Source organism: Ranitomeya imitator, chromosome 9 (assembly GCF_032444005.1).
Source record: "Ranitomeya imitator isolate aRanImi1 chromosome 9, aRanImi1.pri, whole genome shotgun sequence".
Lineage (NCBI taxonomy): Eukaryota > Metazoa > Chordata > Amphibia > Anura > Dendrobatidae > Ranitomeya > Ranitomeya imitator.
Genome location: NC_091290.1, coordinates 156,721,332 through 156,743,396, shown reverse-complemented (window position 1 = coordinate 156,743,396; position 22,065 = coordinate 156,721,332). Strand labels below are relative to the sequence as shown.

The window sequence follows — 22,065 nt, the reverse complement described above, 5'->3', positions numbered from 1 at the left end:
TAGATCCGGGGTCTGGGAGAGCTGTCACGTCGCTGACCTCCAGCCATAGATCCGGGGTCTAGGAGAGCTGTCACGTGGCTGACCTCCAGCCATAGATCCGGGGTCTGGGAGAGCTGGCACGTAGCTGACCTCCTGCCATAGATCCGGGGTCTGGGAGAGCTGTCACGTCGCTGACCTCCAGCCATAGATCCGGGGTCTGGGAGAGCTGTCACGTGGCTGACCTCCAGCCATAGATCCTGGGTCAGGAAGAGCTGGCACTTTTCTGACCTCCAGCCATAGATCCGGGGTCTGGGAGAGCTGGCACGTGGCTGACCTCCAGCCATAGATCCTGGGTCAGGAAGAGCTGGCACGTGGCTGACCTCCAGTCATAGATCCGGGGTCTGGGCGAGCTGGCACGTGGCTGACCTCCAGCCATAGATCCTGGGTCTGGGAGAGTGGGAACGTCGCTTATTTCCACCCATAGATCCGGGGTCTGGGAGAGCTGGCACGTGGCTGATCTTCAACCATAGATGCGGGGTCGGGGAGAGTGGGCACATCATTGATCTTCAACCATAGATCCGGGGTCGGGGAGAGCGGGCGTGTCGCTGATCTCCAGCCATAGATCCGGGGTCTGGGAGAGCTGGCACGTGGCTGATCTTCAACCATAGATGCGGGGTCGGGGAGAGTGGGCACATCATTGATCTTCAACCATAGATCCGGGGTCGGGGAGAGCGGGCGTGTCGCTGACCTCCAGCCATAGATCCGGGGTCTGGGAGAGCTGGCACGTGGCTGATCTTCAACCATAGATCCGGGGTCGGGGAGAGTGGGCACATCATTGATCTTCAACCATAGATCCGGGGTCTGGGAGAGCTGGCACGTAGCTGACCTCCAGCCATAGATCCGGGGTCTGGGAGAGCTGGCACGTGGCTGACCTCCAGCCATAGATCCGGGGTCTGGGAGAGCTGGCACGTAGCTGACCTCCTGCCATAGATCCGGGGTCTGGGAGAGCTGTCACGTCGCTGACCTCCAGCCATAGATCCGGGGTCTGGGAGAGCTGTCACGTGGCTGACCTCCAGCCATAGATCCTGGGTCAGGAAGAGCTGGCACTTTTCTGACCTCCAGCCATAGATCCGGGGTCTGGGAGAGCTGGCACGTGGCTGACCTCCAGCCATAGATCCTGGGTCAGGAAGAGTTGGCACTTTTCTGACCTCCAGCCATAGATCCTGGGTCTGGGAGAGTGGGAACGTCGCTTATCTCCACCCATAGATCCAGGGTCTGGGAGAGCGAGCACATAGCTGACCTCCAGCCATAGATCCGGGGTCTGGGAGAGTGGGAACGTCGCTGACCTCCAACCATAGATCCCGGGTCTGGGAGACCTGTCACGTCGCTGACCTCCAGCCATAGATCCTGGGTCAGGAAGAGCTGGCACTTTTCTGACCTCCAGCCATAGATCCGGGGTCTGGGAGAGCTGGCACGTGGCTGACCTCCAGCCATAGATCCTGGGTCAGGAAGAGCTGGCACTTTTCTGACCTCCAGCCATAGATCCTGGGTCTGGGAGAGTGGGAACGTCGCTTATCTCCACCCATAGATCCGGGGTCTGGGAGAGCGAGCACATAGCTGACCTCCAGCCATAGATCCTGGGTCTGGGAGAGTGGGAACGTCGCTGACCTCCAACCATAGATCCCGGGTCTGAGAGAGCGGGCACGTCGCTGACCTCAAGTCATAGATCCGGGGTCTGGGCGAGCTGGCACGTGGCTGACCTCCAGCCATAGATCCTGGGTCTGGGAGAGTGGGAACGTCGCTTATCTCCACCCATAGATCCGGGGTCTGGGAGAGCTGTCACGTAGCTGACCTCCAGCCATAGATCCGGGGTCTGGGCGAGCTGGCACGTGGCTGACCTCCAGCCATAGATCCTGGGTCTGGGAGAGTGGGAACGTCGCTTATCTCCACCCATAGATCCGGGGTCTGGGAGAGCGAGCACATAGCTGACCTCCAGCCATAGATCCGGGGTCTGGGAGAGTGGGAACGTCGCTGACCTCCAGTCATAGATCCGGGGTCTGGGCGAGCTGGCACGTGGCTGACCTCCAGCCATAGATCCTGGGTCTGGGAGAGTGGGAACGTCGCTTATCTCCACCCATAGATCCGGGGTCTGGGAGAGCGAGCACATAGCTGACCTCCAGCCATAGATCCGGGGTCTGGGAGAGTGGGAACGTCGCTGACCTCCAGTCATAGATCCTGGGTCAGGAAGAGCTGGCACGTGGCTGACCTCCAGCCATAGATCCTGGGTCTGGGAGAGTGGGAACGTCGCTTATCTCCACCCATAGATCCGGGGTCTGGGAGAGCGAGCACATAGCTGACCTCCAACCATAGATCCCGGGTCTGAGAGAGCGGGCACGTCGCTGACCTCCAGTCATAGATCCTGGGTCAGGGAGAGTGGGAACGTCGCTGACCTCCAGTCATAGATCCTGGGTCAGGAAGAGCTGGCACGTCGCTGACCTCCAGCCATAGATCCTGGGTCTGGGAGAGTGGGAACGTCGCTTATCTCCACCCATAGATCCGGGGTCTGGAAGAGCGAGCACATAGCTGACCTCCAGCCATAGATCCGGGGTCTGGGAGAGCGAGCACATAGCTGACCTCCAGCCATAGATCCGGGGTCTGGGAGAGTGGGAACGTCGCTGACCTCCAGCCATAGATCCGGGGTCTGGGCGAGCTGGCACGTGGCTGACCTCCAGTCATAGATCCTGGGTCAGGGAGAGTGGGAACGTCGCTGACCTCCAGTCATAGATCCGGGGTCTGGGAGAGCGAGCACATAGCTGACCTCCAGCCATAGATCCGGGGTCTGGGAGAGTGGGAACGTCGCTGACCTCCAGTCATAGATCCTGGGTCAGGAAGAGCTGGCACGTCGCTGACCTCCAGCCATAGATCCTGGGTCTGGGAGAGTGGGAACGTCGCTTATCTCCACCTATAGATCCGGGGTCTGGGAGAGCGAGCACATAGCTGACCTCCAACCATAGATCCCGGGTCTGAGAGAGCGGGCACGTCGCTGACCTCCAGTCATAGATCCTGGGTCAGGGAGAGTGGGAACGTCGCTGACCTCCAGTCATAGATCCGGGGTCTGGGAGAGCGAGCACATAGCTGACCTCCAGCCATAGATCCGGGGTCTGGGAGAGTGGGAACGTCGCTGACCTCCAGCCATAGATCCGGGGTCTGGGAGAGCGGGCGTGTCGCTGACCTCCAGCCATAGATCCGGGGTCTGGGAGAGTGGGAACGTCGCTGACCTCCAGCCATAGATCCGGGGTCTGGGAGAGCGGGCGTGTCGCTGACCTCCAACCATAGATCCCGGGTCTGAGAGAGTGGGAACGTCGCTGACCTCCAGCCATAGATCCGGGGTCTGGGAGAGCGAGCACATAGCTGACCTCCAGCCATAGATCCCGGGTCTGGGAGAGCGGGCGTGTCGCTGACCTCCAGCCATAGATCCGGGGTCGGGGAGAGCAGGTGCATCACTGACTTCTGTTCTTTGGCCATCGCTGAGCTCCTCTGGTGGGGTGCTGACTGTCCAGCAGAGTCCTCATGGCTGCGCCCGATCCTTTTTCTCACCTATGACCTGTCCTGTCTGTAGTTTCTGCTGGCACAGGCAGAGCGGATGGTGACCATTGAGTACGTTCGTTCCCTCATACACAGCAAGTTTGTGTGCAGAAGTCCCGGGGAGAGGCAGCAGATGGCGCATAGGATGGCCCTGGACACTGAGGAGCTGAGCATGACGCTGAACACCATGGTGAGGAGAGACACAGCCATGTAGTGTAGCTATTAGATACAATAGAGCACAAGGGATGGATGTACACGGCCTATAGGGGGCGCAAGATGTGTGGACTACAGCCCACAGTGTAATAAGCAGGAGGAGCACGATGTGGTGTATTAAACGGATCAGGTGCAGAGGGTGAGAGGGATGAGGTGCGGAGGGTGAGAGTGATGCGGTGCAGAGGGTGAGAGTGATGCGGTGCGGAGGGTGGGAGGGAGGGATGAGGTGCGGAGGGTGGGAGGGATGAGGTGCGGAGGGTGGGAGGGAGGGATGAGGTGCGGAGGGTGGGAGGGAGGGTTTGAGGTGCAGAGGCTGAGAGGGATGAGGTGCAGAGGGTGGGAGGGATGAGGTGCGGAGGGAGGGTGGGAGGGATGAGGTGCAGAGGGATGAGGTGCAGAGGGTGGGAGGGATGAGGTGCAGAGGGTGGGAGGGATGAGGTGCAGAGGGTGGGAGGGATGAGGTGCGGAGGGTGGGAGGGAGGGATGAGGTGCAGAGGGTGAGAGGGATGAGGTGCGGAGGGTGGGAGGGATGAGGTGCGGAGGGTGGGAGGGATGAGGTGCGGAGGGTGGGAGGGAGGGATGAGGTGCGGAGGGTGGGAGGGAGGGATGAGGTGCGGAGGGTGGGAGGGAGGGATGAGGTGCGGAGGGTGGGAGGGAGGGATGAGGTGCGGAGGGTGGGAGGGAGGGATGAGGTGCGGAGGGTGGGAGGGAGGGTTTGAGGTGCAGAGGCTGAGAGGGATGAGGTGCAGAGGGTGGGAGGGATGAGGTGCGGAGGGAGGGTGGGAGGGATGAGGTGCAGAGGGATGAGGTGCAGAGGGTGGGAGGGATGAGGTGCAGAGGGTGGGAGGGATGAGGTGCGGAGGGTGGGAGGGATGAGGTGCGGAGGGTGGGAGGGAGGGATGAGGTGCGGAGGGTGGGAGGGAGGGATGAGGTGCAGAGGGTGAGAGGGATGAGGTGCGGAGGGTGGGAGGGATGAGGTGCGGAGGGTGGGAGGGATGAGGTGCGGAGGGTGGGAGGGAGGGATGAGGTGCGGAGGGTGGGAGGGAGGGATGAGGTGCGGAGGGTGGGAGGGAGGGATGAGGTGCGGAGGGTGGGAGGGAGGGATGAGGTGCGGAGGGTGGGAGGGAGGGATGAGGTGCGGAGGGTGGGAGGGAGGGATGAGGTGCGGAGGGTGAGAGGGATGAGGTGCGGAGGGTGGGAGGGAGGGATGAGGTGCGGAGGGTGGGAGGGAGGGATGAGGTGCAGAGGGTGAGAGGGATGAGGTGCGGAGGGAGGGTGGGAGGGATGAGGTGCGGAGGGTGAGAGGGATGAGGTGCGGAGGGTGAGAGGGATGAGGTGCGGAGGGTGGGAGGGATGAGGTGCGGAGGGTGGGAGGGATGAGGTGCGGAGGGAGGGTGGGAGGGATGAGGTGCAGAGGGATGAGGTGCAGAGGGTGGGAGGGATGAGGTGCAGAGGGTGGGAGGGATGAGGTGCGGAGGGTGGGAGGGAGGGATGAGGTGCGGAGGGTGGGAGGGAGGGATGAGGTGCGGAGGGTGGGAGGGAGGGATGAGGTGCGGAGGGTGGGAGGGAGGGTTTGAGGTGCAGAGGCTGAGAGGGATGAGGTGCAGAGGGTGGGAGGGATGAGGTGCGGAGGGAGGGTGGGAGGGATGAGGTGCAGAGGGATGAGGTGCAGAGGGTGGGAGGGATGAGGTGCAGAGGGTGGGAGGGATGAGGTGCAGAGGGTGGGAGGGATGAGGTGCGGAGGGTGGGAGGGAGGGATGAGGTGCAGAGGGTGAGAGGGATGAGGTGCAGAGGGTGGGAGGGATGAGGTGCGGAGGGAGGGTGGGAGGGATGAGGTGCAGAGGGTGAGAGGGATGAGGTGCAGAGGGAAGGTGGGAGGGATGAGGTGCGGAGGGTGGGAGGGATGAGGTGCGGAGGGAGGGTGGGAGGGATGAGGTGCAGAGGGTGAGAGGGATGAGGTGCGGAGGGTGGGAGGGATGAGGTGCGGAGGGAGGGTGGGAGGGATGAGGTGCAGAGGGATGAGGTGCGGAGGGTGGGAGGGATGAGGTGCGGAGGGTGGGAGGGAGGGATGAGGTGCGGAGGGTGGGAGGGAGGGATGAGGTGCGGAGGGTGGGAGGGAGGGATGAGGTGCAGAGGGTGAGAGGGATGAGGTGCAGAGGAATGCAGTGCAGGAGGTGCAGAGGGTGAGAGGGATGCAGTGCAGCATCTACTGGCCACCATTGGTGGGACCCTGTGTGGGATGTGAACTATGACTTGGTGCTGATGTTTTTTCTGCCATTCTTTCAGGGTATGGAGGAGTCCACACTCTGTGTCCCCCTCATTCGCTCCCTCCAGGAACTCTTTGCCTTGAAGGACCCCTCACTACTCAGCTTGGAGGTATCTGGACTTATGGCAACGTTCCCAGATATCAGGTGAATGTAGTCCTACTGGTGGAGGAAAAACACACCGTGCTGCCAATACTAGGTCACGGGTCCCACCAATGTGTCAGGGATCCCGGGGAGGATATCTTTATCGTCCCCACCGCTCACACCAATTTGTCATGAACCGGGGTTGTTTGGTTGCCCCTGGTTCCTTCTGAAGAGAATTTATCTATATCCCACTTCCCAGTCCGGTTTGGAACTTGCAGCTCTATGGCCCCCCCTTACCCTCAGGTCAGTCAGAGTACTGCACCTAGGGTAATTAGTCACCAGAAAGGCTTCCTGCTATGTACTGGCTACTGAGCACGCTGCAGGGAGGGCGATATAACTACTTCCACTCAGGCGGGAACAATAATTATCAATGCCGCTGTTGCTGCAAAGATTCCCAATCACACAGAACAAAGTATGCTGCTACCAGCTCCGATTCCACAAGGGTTAACGGGTCCGGAGCCAACCCAAATCAGTAGTGCAATTTACTTCAGAGGACACAGTTCGTTATAGAGCAGAAGAGACAAGCTAGTAATTAAATATTTTACTCCATGAATAATTAGGCAATGTTTACAAAGTATAAAAATATATTAGAAAGGAGACAATTCGTATATACATTACAGATTACACAATAAAATAGGATTATCATTGAAAAGAGCACTTACAGGTTTTGTCATGGTATCATGGCTTAAGAGGATAAATACATCTAGATGCATTGGAAACAGCTGGAAGAGCTGTTAGATCACTTCCCGGGCCAAGACTGAAGGCTGGACTAAGAGTATAGTGACTTATACTTCTGAGCTTGTGACATCACTTAAAGGGCTGGTTAATGATATGCACTGATCTGATAGTTATTTACATTTTTCCAAAGTCTCAGACAAAGGCATTCCTGAGTCAGAGGGGAGGGACAACGGGTGGCTTTGCCGGATTGGTCACCTGCACTTTAAAGCCACACCCTGCCCATCATTATTATCAGGTTACCCAGTGTCGCTGCTCGAGGCTTTGCCTTTGGATGGAGGAATGCAGAGGGGGGGAGAAAAGGGGGTCGCAGCTCCATTGTGTGTGTGTAGAAAGCCATGTCCTTCTAAAACTAAACTCACAATATAAGATGGCATTTTTGGCATTATCGTGACACCTTTCATCATGGACCTGGTGATGGCAATGCACACGCGGGATTGGGGCCAGCAGTAATGGCTTCTCTTTTTTTCCCCCAGTGAGGACCATGTGTTGGCGCTGTTAGAGCTGCGCGGTGATGTGACGCGGGATCTCCGTTACACGATTGTTACCACCATGCATCAACAGGCTCTGACTCTTCCAGAAGACTACCGGCACATTTTTATAAGTGTTCCTGTTCCTGTACGAGCACCACCATTCTGCCTTCACCCAAGTTCTTGTGCCTGAGGTGCAGAGGAAAGAACCAGCTTTATTGGGGGTAACCTGCTGACCGCTCGAGTCCCATGACTGGGAAGATCAGCCAAGCCATAGACGAGCACCTGGACAGCTGTTGGGAGGTGTGAGGCATCTTCTAGGCATCCAGGTGGGAGAATGGAGACCACCTATATCCCACTTGCCACCAATGCAATACCCCAGAGTCTACAGTTTGTGGCTCTGGCTTGGCTGATGGGCCTGGCTATATTGCACTGGACAGACATTGGCGGGGTACTACCTGCCATGGATGACTCCTGAGGGGTTATTTTTCCTCTGACAGGAAATAGTGAGGGGGGGCCTGCCGCTGCCGCCCATCCTCGCCTCCCTCCAGTGCTAGCTATGTCCTGAGTCCCCCTTCCAGACTGTCCTCGGCATGTTCCCCACGCTGGGATCTCAGACGTCCTCCTGTGATAAGAGATGAAAGCTGAAATAAAGATGTTTCATTGTATCGTTGCCTGTTTCACAGTTTTATAACTATTACTAATAATTCAATATCTCTACTTACTGTGAGTGATTGGAAACGAAGTTCAGTGAGAAGTCATCATGGGGGCTTAAACTACCCCGATTATAAAGTGTTAGCAGAAACCTGCAGGTCCAGCAAAGGAGACAGACAACAATGGATGAGATTGACGTTTCACAACTGGTGCAGGACCCAACAAATGTCTTCCAGGCGGGCATCGCACTGGCCAAGCAAAGCAGCAAGAAGTGTGGATGTGAAAAGCGGCTGGGCCGAGCACATCGCCGGCTTATACCCATGGGTCAGTGTGAGCAGTGGAGTCCTTCACCGTAGCATCCAAGGCAGCGAGAGGGCGATGGAGAGAAGATGTGCACAACCGCCAGTGGGGTTCACCAGGAGCCCGCTCCAGATGGATATGGCCCCGGGCGCTGAAGACCTCCAGTCCCACTCTCCACCCATATAAATGGAATATTCCTCTATGGAGGCTTGGAGCAGAATGTATGTGTTGGCCTCCAAGATCACAAACTGTGCAGAAAACAAGAACGGTAATGGAAATCTCTGATGACATATATTAAAGTTTCTTATTTTTACTCATACAATTAATTAATGAAATAAAGAGTAGCCATCATTTAAATTTTTAAGCACCGCACAACAATTAACTCTTAAGGTAGAAGCACAGCACACATGGAAAAATAGGTCAACAGTAGGGATGGCACAAACTCACCTCTCCACAACAGGCTCTAGTGAAGACCATGTAGTCACCTAGTTACGCCCTTCCAGGGTAAACTCAGCCTGTGGCACAGTGGATCCACACCCACTGCTGTCACACTTGGAGGCCATGGCTATCACCATCGCTGGTCTGCTCTGATATGAGGCTTTCATCAATGATGGCCTGATATCTGGAGTCTGGGGACCATGACCGTCGCCATCGCTGCTCTCCTGTGTGAGGCTATGTAGCAATGACGGCCAGATCTCTGGATGCAATAGACATCACCATCACTGGTCTCCTCCTGTGTGAGGCTTTGTAGCAATGATGGCTGGAGGCCATGGACATCACCATCACTGGTCTCCTCCGGTGTGAGACTTTGCATCAATGATGGCCTGAATTCTGGGGGCCATGGATGGCACCATCGCTGGTCTCTGGTGTGAAGCTTTGCAGCAATGACAGCCGGAAGTCTGGAGGCCATGGATATCGCCATCACTGGTCTCCTCCTGTGTGAGGCTTTGTAGCAATGATGGCCCGATGTCTGGAGGCGATGGACATCACAATCACTGGTCTTCTCCAGTGTGAGGCTTTGCAGCAATGATGGCCTGAATTCTGGGGGCCATGGACGTCACCATCGCTGGTCTCCGGAGTGAGGCTTTTCAGCTATGATGGCCTGATGTCTGGAGGCAATGTATGTCTCCATCGCTGGTCTCATCCGTGAGGCTTTTCAGCAATGATGAACACTATAGAAGAAAAAATGCTAGGACTAGTATCATCACAAGGAGTAAAATTAATAAACTTTATTAAAATAAAACTTTAAAAAAATCCAACAACATAGCCATAAAATGGTGGGTGAGAAGACAGGTTTGTTGCATTAATCCGGTATACTAAATATCCTAATTTATGCACATAATGCTAATACAGGATTTTTCATAAGAGCGGGATAGACAAATCTATAAGTGCACAATCACAGGAATACTAACAACTGGTCAATATACCCACAGATCAATGCACACAATCCAAAAGTCATAGAGTTAAATATATTAATGTCAATGGTAGATCATAATATGATCAGGCTATATGAAGGAATCAGTCAGGACCATGCACATGAAGAGAGAAGCAGATCTCCGGATAAAAACACGTGTTCACATATAGTATGTAGGAGTCGTTTACTCACCCACCGAGGACCCAATGCACATTTTGCAGATGCTTCATACATTCTGCACCTCATCTTGACTACAAAAATTTCTACATTTTGTTTTTCCAAATTTATTAGAAAAGAAAAACTGAAATATCACATGTTCATAAGTATTCAGACCCATTGCTCAGACACTCATATGTAAGTCTCATGCTGTCCATTTCCTTGTGATCCTCCTTGAGATGGTTCTACTCCTTCATTGGAGTCCAGCTGTGTGTAATTACACTGATAGGACTTGATTTGGAAAGGCACACACCTGTCTATATAAGACTTCACAGCTTAAAGTGCATGTCAGATCAAATGAGAATTGTGATGAGGGAGCAGCCGCTATCTTGGATACGGGCATACTAACAGAGATTGGCGTGACTTCATTTTGTCTCCTAGTCACAGTTCCGCAGAGATGAGCGCTCCTGGCCCCCCACCTTTTCTCATGAATAAAGTTCCTTTTAGCATGGTAATAGAATTAAGCTCAGTGTAGCAGGCAGAAGGTACTTCAAAGCTCAATGAGGAAGCCACATCAGCAGGGGGCATGGAGATGCCTGGGGGCTCAATTAAAGCATGCATGTCAAGTGGTCACAGGATACACGTCTATTGTGGCCTTCCAGTCGAACCGTCTCCAACATGGAATCGTGAATTATGGAAGCATCGTCCGAGGTACAGGCTCATAAAAAATATCCCACTAGCCCTATAGAAATTGTGCATCTGACAGTGCAACTCCCGGGTCTGTGGGAGTTCTGGAACCTGAGATATGGAGATCAGCCTTCCATAGCGACCAAATGGGTCCGGGTTTGGTCCCTTGGCGACCGGCAGAACAAACCTTGTGCGCTGGTACCACCCGTGTGCTGGTCCGATCATCCTGAGAGAAGTTATCCCATTTATTAGATATTGGATACAGATCTTGCAGGGAAGCTGAGGGGTGGAGATTCTTAGCCTGTCCAGGTGCAGGGGGGAGGGACACAGCAGGGTTAAGAGCTGGGACCCTTGGGCAGAACAGAGGAAGATGACTAACTAAGGAACTAAGGGAGAGGGTAGGCCAGCCAGTGGGGAGCAAGCACACGCTTTCTGAGGTCTACCCGGCAACAAAGTCTTGGACCTGCGGAACCCTGAGCCCCCCGGCTTCCACAAGCGACCTTCCCCCTGGTAAATTGACCTCCAGCTTTATACCTTTAAGCCTTGTATTATTGTTACATTTTACTCTGACTGTAACTCTTGATATATTTTGACTGTATATCTCTTGTAATTACCTAGTGGCCCTTAAGGCAATTAAATCATAAATTAATTTTGGGCTGATCCTTTTACTCTGATTGTGAATGTTAGAATACCCAGCGTGGGTAACAGGGCAATCTCACCAGCGGTCATTTGCTCTAGGTGCAGTTCCCTTATTGACCTGAGAGACAAAGGGGGCGCCGGAGAGCTGTGCCTGTGAAGTTACGTCACGGATTGGTGACGTGGGAGGAACTGAGTTTCCTTCACATCTACACCTCATCTTGACTGAAAAAACAAATGTAGAAATGTTTGCAAATTTATTAGAAAAGAAAAACTGAAATATCACATGGTCATAAGTATTCAGACCCTTTGGTCAGATTCTCATATTTAAGTCACATGCGGTCCATTTCCTTGTGATCCTCCTTGAGATGGGTCTACTTCTTCATTGGAGGCCAGCTATGTAAAATTAAACTAATAGGACTTGATTTGGAAAGGCACACACCGGTCTATATAAGACTTCACAGCTCAAAGTCAAATCATGAGGTCAAAGGAACTGGCCAAGGAGCTCAGAGACAGAAATGTGGCAAGGCGCAGATCTGGCCAAGGTTACAAAAGAATTTCTGCAGTACTCCAGGTTCCTAAGAGCACAGTGGCCTCCATAATCCTTAAATGGAAGAAGTTTGGGACCACCAGAAGTCTTCCTAGACCTGGCCGTCCAGCCAAACTGAGCAATCGTGGGAGAAGAGCCTTGGTGAGAAGGTAAAGAAGAACCCCAAGATCACTGTGGCTGAGCTACAGAGATGCAGTAGGGAGATGGGAGAAAGTTCCACAAAGTCAATTATCACTGCAGCCTCCACCAGTCAGGCCTTTATGGCAAAGTGGCCTGATGGAAGCCTCTCCTCAGTGCAAGACATATGAAAGCCGCATAGAGTTTACTAAAAAAACATGAAGGACTCCCAGACTATGAGAAATAAGATTCTCTGGTCTGATGAGATTTATATAGACTATTCTGGTGATAATTCTAAGCGGTATGTGTGGAGAAAACCAGGCTCTGCTCATCACCTGCCCAATACAATCCCCACAGTGAAGCATGGTGGTGGCAGCATCATGCTATGGGGGTGTTTGTCAGCTGCAGGGACAGGACAACTGGTTGTCATTGAAGGAAACATGAATACGGCCAAGTACAGAGATATCCTGGATGTAAACCTCTTCCAGAGTGCTCTGGACCTCAGACTTGGCCGAAGGTTCACCTCCCAACAAGACAATGACCCTAAGCACACAGCTAAAATAACAAAGGAGCGGATTCAGAACAACTGTGTGACCATTCGTGACTGGACCAGCCAGAGCCCTGATCTAAACCCTATTGAGCATCTCTGGAGAGACCTGAAAATGGCGTCCACCAACGTTCACCATCCAACCTGACGGAACTGGAGAGGATCTGAAAGGAAGAATGGCCGAGGATCCCCCAATCCAGGGGTGAAAAACTTGCATCATTCCCAAGAAGACTCCTGGCTGTACGAGCTCAAAAGGGGCTTCTACTCAATACTGAGCAAAGGGGCTGAAGACTTATGACCTTGTGAGATTTCAGTTTTTCTTTAATAAATTTGCAAAAATTTCTATATTTCTGTTTTTTTTTCAGTGAAGATGTGGTGCAGAGTGTACATTAGGGTGTTTTATTTTTCCGAAGTTATTATTTTCATATGACTTTGCTTGAATCCTTGGTCTAAGTCATCTAAAAGATCCATGTAAAAAATGTTAGTGAAATCGATTAATATTTAGGGGTTGCACACTTTGATCACTTTTATCTGAAAGTACTGAAATTCATGAAAACGTATCACTGACATCGCACTAATGTGTATGTTGTATTTCTATTATGTTTTGCAGGTAGTTAAACTGAAAATCAGTACTAGAAGGGGAATTTGGTTACTTGAAAAGGTGCCTGGTGGTGATTTTTTGGGAGCTCAACTCCCTTCCAAGGAACAAATGCTTTTAGTTTTTATTTACCATCACAAGGAAATGAAAGAAACTCATGTGCTGCTAAATCCACCAGTATTAAACTACAGGAAGTGTGGAAGAAAGCAAGTATCCCTGTCATGACAGAGGAGAATATCCGAACAAGGAATATCAACATCTGGGTAAAGAGAAATCCAGAAACACTGACAGTAAATATGAAGCCGCAGATTTGGAAAGGTGATCTTGTGGAGCTATTGATATTGCCAGGCAAAATGTGATGTCCATGAATAGCGTAATATTAGACGATAAAGCATTCCTTATGTCACAAAGAGAGGATCGCATGAGTTCATCAAAGAGTGGTGTAGATAAGGGTCTTGCCTCACAAATTAAAAAGAAGAAAATAAATACAGAAAAAAGGAGGCATACAAGACAAAACATTGTAAAGAAATCGCCAAAATGAACAAGACAGTTATGGTGGAACACTAAATCTCATCTCCATCATCATCAATTCATGAAGAGGATGAATTTTCTGCACCACCAGTGAAAAAATCTTTTGCAGGTCGTAGATTAAAACCTCATGATCGCACACTCACGGCTTCTTGGGATCGAGAACAACTCTCCATTCGAAAAGCAAGTACTTCATTTATTGCAACTGCAAAAAGCCTTGGTCACGATGTTTCATGCATTTCCATATCTCCATCTACCGTTTTCCAAGTTCGGGCGATTGACAGATGGCTGAGAACATGGAAAAGTCACTGTTTCAAAATACTCCTCATTTAGTCTTACATTGGGATAGTAAATTGTTGCCCTCGGTTGCCTGTGGGATTATCAAAACTCTAGAAGATAGTTGCTGTTCTTGTCACTGGAAAAGATTTTTGAGCATTTGCTTGGTGTACCTGTTGCCCAGAAAGGTGCTGTCGAGCTAATGGCTGAAGTTGTTGTTCAGGATGTAGACCGATTCGCGCTACGTGACTGTATCATTGGTATATCTTTTGATAAAACTGCATCTAATCCAGGAAAGATCCAAGGAGCATGTATCAGAATTGAAACTGAATTTGGGCGACCATTGTTGTGGTTGGCTTGCAGCCACCACACCCACAAATTAATCTTAAAAAGAGTGATTGGTAACTGTTGTAACATACCATCAAGTGGTCCTGACATCCAGACTTTCCGAAAGTTCCAAAATCAGTGGAATTCAGTTGATAAGAAGTCCTATTCCACAATGGTTTTTTTTTAGGTTTTCTAGAAGAACAACGTGTGAAAATGGACTACCTCAACAATGTCTTGAAAGATGGCAGTCATCCAAGAGAAGATTACAAAGAGCTATTACAACTATCACTTCTATATCTTGGAGGTTGGGATGAAAACAATTTCGAATTTAGGGTTCCAGGGGCTCTGACTGAAGCAAAGGCCATTTATGTACTCAAAATTGTGCTATTCACTAACAATTGCATATTTCTAGTACCAAATTGAAAAGAATAAGAAAAGTAGCACGTTTTGTCTGTCTAATACATGTCCGCTTTTGACACGAGGCAGTTGTAAGTTGATAGGCTCCAAAGAATGATTTGGAGAAGCTACAGCTTTTGCAATATTATCCAGATAAAGATGTCAGAGAAAGTGCCCTCACAGTGGCTAAGAGGCACATTTGGTATCTGTCAGAAACTAACATAGGATTGGCAGTTTTGGATGAATGTATCGGTCAAGCTGAGAATAAGAGGTTTGAAAATTTAAGAATGAAACCTGCAAAGAAAAAGGAACTGAAATGGTTGGAAGGTAAAAACCTAGTTTTTGAAGGAAAAGACTTAAGCGATTTTGTTACAAGTAAAACAAAGACATTCTTTGAATTGTTTGGGATCCATGACGTAGAAGAATATTGCAGTGATACACTAAGAAGCTCCATCAATGCTCTTAAGGTGGTGAGTGACACCGCGGAAAGGGGCATTGCTCTGATAAAGAAATGTAATAATTCAATCAGAGATAAACAACAGAAACAGCTCTTAAGAGTTGTCGAGTATCATAGAAAAGACTTTGTCACGTCGCTGCCGCTTCCCGAGCCCTGCCATACTTGCCTTTCTTCAGCGTCCCGGCACGCTCCCGCAGCAGCTGTTCCCTGCCTGCCGTCGGCTCCTCAGCGCTCGCAGACGGCTTTTGCTCCACGTCGGGTGCGCATGCGCGATGGGTTCAGCGCTGCATGTGCAAAGTTCTGAGTCTGGTCCCGGCCACTCTTTCTGCCTGCTCTATTTCCCTGGAGGACCTCAACCTAGTAGTAGTGCGGTGCACTTCACTTATTAGGCAGCGTCTTCCTCCTGGCTTTGCCTGATGCTCGTTTGTGATCCGCAAGTGATTCTGGCCCCACGTCTGTCCTGTGTTCTTCTCTGCCTCTCTTGTTTGCTGTGTACTTCTCGCTGCTGTGCCCCTTGTTCTAATCCTGGTCCTCTCCTTTGTTCTCTCCTAGTGCCTGCCAGTCCGTGTTCCCGCGTCTTGCCTGCCTGTGTCCTTTGTCCAGTCCGTGTTCCTGCGTCCTGCCTGCCTGTGTCCTTTGTTCAGTCCGTGTTCCTGCGTCCTGCCTGCCTGTGTCCTTCGTCCAGTCTGTGTTCCCGCACCTTGCCTGCCTGCCTGTGTCCTTCGTCCAGTCCGTGTTCCCGCGTCTTGCCTGCCTGTGTCCTTTGTCCAGTCCGTGTTCCTGCGTCCTGCCTGCCTGTGTCCTTTGTCCAGTCCGTGTTCCTGCGTCCTGCCTGCCTGTGTCCTTCGTCCAGTCTGTGTTCCCGCACCTTGCCTGCCTGTGTCCTTCGTCCAGTCCGTGTTCCCGCGTCTTGCCTGCCTGTGTCCTTTGTCCAGTCCGTGTTCCCGCGCCCTGCCTGCCTCCCTGTGTCCTTCGTCCAGTCCGTGTTCCCGCGTCTTCCCTGTTTCAGTCTCTCCGCCAGTCATTACTGACCCCTGTTTGTTACCCTTCTTGTCCGTTCTTTCTTACCAGCTGCCGTGGCGATAGTCTCCCTCGGGTTTGCCCCTAATGCTCCCTGTATAGGGGGTGGTTCACCTGGTCAGCTCGCCCGTGGGAGGTTCGTTGTCACGACCCACCCTATAGTCTCCACAGTATAGTCCTCACAGCCATCAGCAAGCGAAGAAGAAAAGTTGCATCTTTCACAGCACATTAGTGTAAATCATTTAATAAGTATGATACTGCCTATCAATGTTACTGTTTGATTTCACTATTATTCTAAGTTTTTAATTGTTTGATTTTGTAATAAAAAACAGATTTTCAATGTTAAGTATTTTTTGCGTACTTTTATAAAACTGATAAAAGTGTGCAACCTCTAAATATTGGTTACTAAACCAGGCAACATAATAGATACACGAGGGGAATTTAAAGCACTAAATAGTGCAGAACAACCCCTCACCAAACGCAAGAACCAACTCCAAAGAACTTATGAGAAAAGGAGTACACCAGGATCATATAGGTACTAGAAAGTAGTAGCAATACTTTATTAAGACACATATGTTAATACAAAAGTGTGACCGATATCTTCAAAACAGTATCACAAAATATATAATTACAAGGATGATAAAAACATGAGTGGGTATCCCCCCGGTGCATACTAACTATGGGGCCGATATAGCAGTTGAAGTATAAACACGTGCTGCTGTAAGCTTAACTGTGTCAGGTATATAGTAATAGATCAACAACACCCAGTGGTATGACAATCCAAGAGTTAGCCAGAGCAGCGCTTACCAATATAGGGTCCCAGAGCCAGGCGCACCGGGAGCGATCCACCAACAGAACCCCCGACGCGCGTTTCGCCCACGAGTTTACTAGCTTTATAAATATTGTTTGATCGTCTTGAAATTTGGCATATATACTTTTTACATTAGTGAGGCTCGGGGCGTAAGCAAAGTCTGCAAAAATGTGACATTTTAATTTTTACCATACACAATTAAATAAGCTAGTGTACATTAATGAGAAAAAAATGAACTTTTTAGAATTACCAAATGGCTGGAATGAAAGAGTGAAAAATTTAAAGGGGTCTGAATACTTTCCATGCTCACTGTAATATTCACTTTATTGATATAAACTTAGGATCATTATAATGTATTTTACTGGTATATACAGTACAGACCAAAAGTTTGGACACACCTTCTCATTTCAAGATTTTTCTGTATTTTCATGACTATGAAAATTGTACATTCACACTGAAGGCATCAAAACTAGGAATTCACATGTGGAATTATATACTTAACAACAAAAGTGTGAAATAACTGAAATTATGTCTTATATTCAAGGTTCTTCAAAGTAGCCACCTTTTGCTTTGATGACTGCTTTGCACACTCTTGGCATTCTCTTGATGAGCTTCAAGAGGTAGTCACCGGGAATGGTCTTCCAACAATCTTGAAGGAGTTCCCAGAGATGCTTAGCACTTGTTGGCCCTTTTGCCTTCACTCTGCGGTCCAGCTCACCCCAAACCATCTCGATTGGGTTCAGGTCTGGTGACTGTGGAGGCCAGGTCATCTGGTGTAGACCCCATCACTCTCCTTCTTGGTCAAATAGCCCTTACACAGCCTGGAGGTGTTTGGGGTCATTGTCCTGTTGAAAAATAAATGATGATCCAACTAAACGCAAACCGGATGGAATAGCATGCCGCTGCAAGATGCTGTGGTAGCCATGCTGGTTCAGTATGCCTTCAATTTTGAGTAAATCCCCAACAGTGTCACCAGCAAAGCCCCCCCCCCACACCATCACACCTCCTCCTCCATGCTTCACGGTGGGAACCAGGCATGTAGAGTCCATCCGTTCACCTTTTCTGCGTCGCACAAAGACACGGTGGTTGGAACCAAAGATCTCAAATTTGGACTCATAAGACCAAAGCTCAGATTTCCACTGGTGTAATGTCCATTCCTTGTGTTCTTTAGCCCAAACAAGTCTCTCCTCTTGTTGCCGGTCCTTAGCACTGGTTTCCTAGCAGCTATTTTACCATGAAGGCCTGCTGCACAAAGCCTCCTCTTAACAGTTGTTGTAGAGTTCTGTCTGCTGCTAGAACTCTGGGTGGCATTGAGCTGGTCTCTAATCTGAGCTGCTGTTAACCTGCGATTTCTGAGGCTGGTGACTCGGATAAACTTATCCTCAGAAGCAGAGGTGACTCTTGGTCTTCCTTTCCTGGGGCGGTCCTCATGTGAGCCAGGTTCTTTGTAGCGCTTGATGGTTTTTGCCACTGCACTTGGGGACACTTTCAAAGTTTTCCCAATTTTTCAGACTGACTGACCTTCATTTCTTAAAGTAATGATGGCCACTCGTTTTTCTTTACTTAGCTGCTTCTTTCTTGCCATAATACAAATACTATCAGCTGTGTATCCACCAGACTTCTGCTCCACACAACTGATGGTCCCAACCCCATTTATAAGGCAAGAAATCCCACTTATTAAACCTGACAGGGCACACCTGTGAGGTGAAACCATTCCCGGTGACTACCTCTTGAAGCTCATCAAGAGAATGCCAAGAGTGAGCAAAGCAGTCATCAAAGCAAAAGGTGGCTACTTTGAAGAGCCTAGAATATAAGACATAACTTCAGTTGTTTCACACTTTTTTGTTAAGTATATAATTCCACATGTGATAATTCATAGTTTTGATGCCTTCAGTGTGAATGTACAATTTTCGTAGTCATGAAAATACAGAAAAATCTTTAAATGAGGTGTGTCCAAACTTTTGGTCTGTACTGTAATATATATATTTCCCCATGCTCTATGCAATCCATCTAAAGCGATTTTTCTCCACATATATTCCATATTACATTAACACACTTGTGCACATCTACTATATAATTGTCTAAGGGTCACTTCCATCTGTCTGTCTGTCTTTCTGTCTGTCTGTCACGGATATTCATTGGTCGCAGCCTCTGTCTATTATGGAAATACAAGTCGCTGATTAGTCGTGGCAAAACAGCCACGACGATTGCCACGACCAATCAGCGACGGGCGCAGTCCGGTGGCAACATGTCCGCTCCTTCCTCCCCGCAGTCAGTGCCCGCTCCATACTCCCCTCCAGTCAGCGCTCACACAGGGTTAATGGCAGCGCTCATGGACCGCGTTATGCCACGGTGCAACGCACTCCATTAACGCTGCTATCAACCCTGTGTGACCAACTTTTTTTTACTATTGATGCTGCCTATGCGGCATCAATAGTAAAAAGATCTAATGTTAAAAATAATAATAAAAAAAAAAAAAATCATCATATACTCACCTTCCGGTGCCTTTTCCGCTCCTCGCGACGCTCTGGTGACCGGTCCATGCATTGCGATCTCGCGAGATGATGACGTAGCTGTCTCGCAAGGCCGCTATGTCATCATCTAACGAGACCACAATGCACTCTTGAGACCGGAGCGCGCGAGGAGCGTCGGATAACACTTCCTGGATCCAGGGGCCAACGGAAGGTGAGTATATAACAATTTTTTATTTTAATTCTTTTTTTTTTTTAACAGGGATATGATGCCCACATTGCTATATACTACGCGGGCTGTGCAATATACTACATGGGCTGTGCAATATACTACGCGGGCTGTGCAATATACTACGCGGGCTGTGCAATATACTACATGGGCTGTGCAATATACTACGCGGGCTGTGCAATATACTACGCGGGCTGTGCAATATACTACGCGGGCTGTGCAATATACTACGCGGGCTGTGCAATATACTACGCGGGCTGTGCAATATACTACGCGGGCTGTGCAATATACTACGCGGGCTGTGCAATATACTACGCGGGCTGTGCAATATACTACGCGGGCTGGGCAATATACTACGCGGGCTGGGCAATATACTACGCGGGCTGTGCAATATACTACGCGGGCTGTGCAATATACTACGCGGGCTGTGCAATATACTACGCGGGCTGTGCAATATACTACGCGGGCTGTGCAATATACTACGCGGGCTGTGCAATATACTACGCGGGCTGTGCAATATACTACGCGGGCTGTGCAATATACTACGCGGGCTGTGCAATATACTACGCGGGCTGGGCAATATACTACGCGGGCTGTGCAATATACTACGCGGGCTGGGCAATATACTACCCGGGCTGTGCAATATACTACGCGGGCTGTGCAATATACTACGCGGGCTGTGCAACATACTGCGCGGGCTGTGCAACATACTGCGCGGGCTGTGCAATATACTACGCGGGCTGTGCAACATACTACGCGGGCTGTGCAACATACTGCGCGGGCTGTGCAATATACTACGCGGGCTGGGCAATATACTACGTGGCTGTGCAACATACTACGCGGGCTGTGCAACATACTACGCGGGCTGGGCAATATACTACGCGGGCTGTGCAATATACTACGCGGGCTGTGCAATATACTACGCGGGCTGTGCAACATACTATGCGGGCTGTGCAATATACTACGCGGGCTGTGCAATACACTACGCGGGCTGTGCAATACACTACGCGGGCTGCGCAATACACTACGCGGGCTGCGCAACATACTACGCGGGCTGCGCAATATACTACACGGGCTGTGCAATATACTACGCGGGCTGTGCAATACACTACCCGGGCTGTGCAATATACTACGTGACTGGCCAATATACTACGTGACTGTGCTATATACTACGTGGCTCTGTGCTGTATACTACATAGCTGGGCAATATACTATATCGCTGGGCAATATACTACGTGGCTGTGCAATATACTACGTGACTGGGCAATATACTACGTGGCCGGGCAATATACTACGTGACCGGGCAATATACTACGTGGCTGGGCAATATACTACGTAACTGGGCAATATACTACGTGGCTGGGCAATATACTACGCGGGCGGTGCAATATACTACGTGGCTGGGCAATATATTACGTGGCTGTGCAATACACTACGCGGGCTGTGCAATACACTACGCGGGCTGTGCAATATACTACGCGGGCTGTGCAATATACTACGCGGGCTGTGCAATACACTATGCGGGCTGTGCAATACACTACGTGACTGGCCAATATACTACATGCCTGTGCTGTATACTACGTAGCTGGGCAATATACTACGTCGCTGGGCAATATACTACGTGACTGGGCAATATACTACGTAACTGGGCATTATACTACGTGGGCTGGGCAATATACTATGTGGCCGGGCAATATACTATGTGCGCTGTGCAATATACTACGTGGCTGGGCAATATACTACGTGAATGGGCAATATACTACACGGGCTGTGCAATATACTACGTGACTGGGCAATATACTACGTGACTGGGCAATATACTACGTGACTGGGCAATATACTACGTAACTGGGTATACTACATGGCTGGGCAATATACTAGGTGACTGGGCAATATACTACGTAACTGGGTAATATACTACGTGGCTGGGCAATATATTATGTGACTGGGCAATATACTACGTGACTGGGCAATATGCTACGCGACTGGGCAATATACTATGCAACTGGGCAATATACTACGCAGCTGGGCAATATACTACGCGGCTGGGCAATATACTACGTGGCTGGGCAATATACTACGTGACTGGGTCATATACTACGTGGCCGGGCAATATACTACGTGGCCGGGCAATATACTACGTGGCTGGGCAATATACTACGTGACTGGGCAATATACTACGTGACTGGGTCATATACTACGGGGCCGGGCAATATACTACGTGGCCGGGCAATATACTACGTGGCCGGGCAATATACTACGTGGCCGGGCAATATACTACGTGGCCGGGCAATATACTACGTGGCCGGGCAATATACTACGTGGCCGGGCAATATACTACGTGGCCGGGCAATATACTACGTGGCCGGGCAATATACTACGTGACCGGGCAATATACTACGTGGCCGGGCAATATACTACGTGGCCGGGCAATATACTACGTGGCCGGGCAATATACTACGTGACCGGGCCATATACTACGTGGCCGGGCAATATACTAC

The 22,065-nt window shown here is 50.4% G+C and overlaps 1 protein-coding gene across 3 annotated transcripts in view; it reads left to right on the top strand.

Annotated features, from left to right (window-relative positions):
* Positions 1-8,063, top strand: part of EXOC3L1 (exocyst complex component 3 like 1) — a 33,990-nt gene extending 25,927 nt beyond the window's left edge. Inside the window, exons 11-13 of one of the 3 annotated variants that reach the window (XR_011315293.1) lie at positions 3,661-3,754; positions 6,064-6,188; positions 7,397-8,063. Coding sequence is in view for 2 of the 3 variants with exons in the window: in XM_069739648.1 (XP_069595749.1) it covers positions 3,599-3,754; positions 6,064-6,188; positions 7,397-7,583 (468 nt within the window). In the remaining variant the exon portion in view is untranslated. Of the gene's footprint in view, positions 1-3,598; positions 3,755-6,063; positions 6,189-7,396 lie in introns of all 3 variants that reach the window. The other 2 variants (XM_069739648.1, XM_069739646.1) reach the window with 2 other exon arrangements.
* The last annotated feature ends 14,002 nt before the right edge of the window (positions 8,064-22,065 follow it).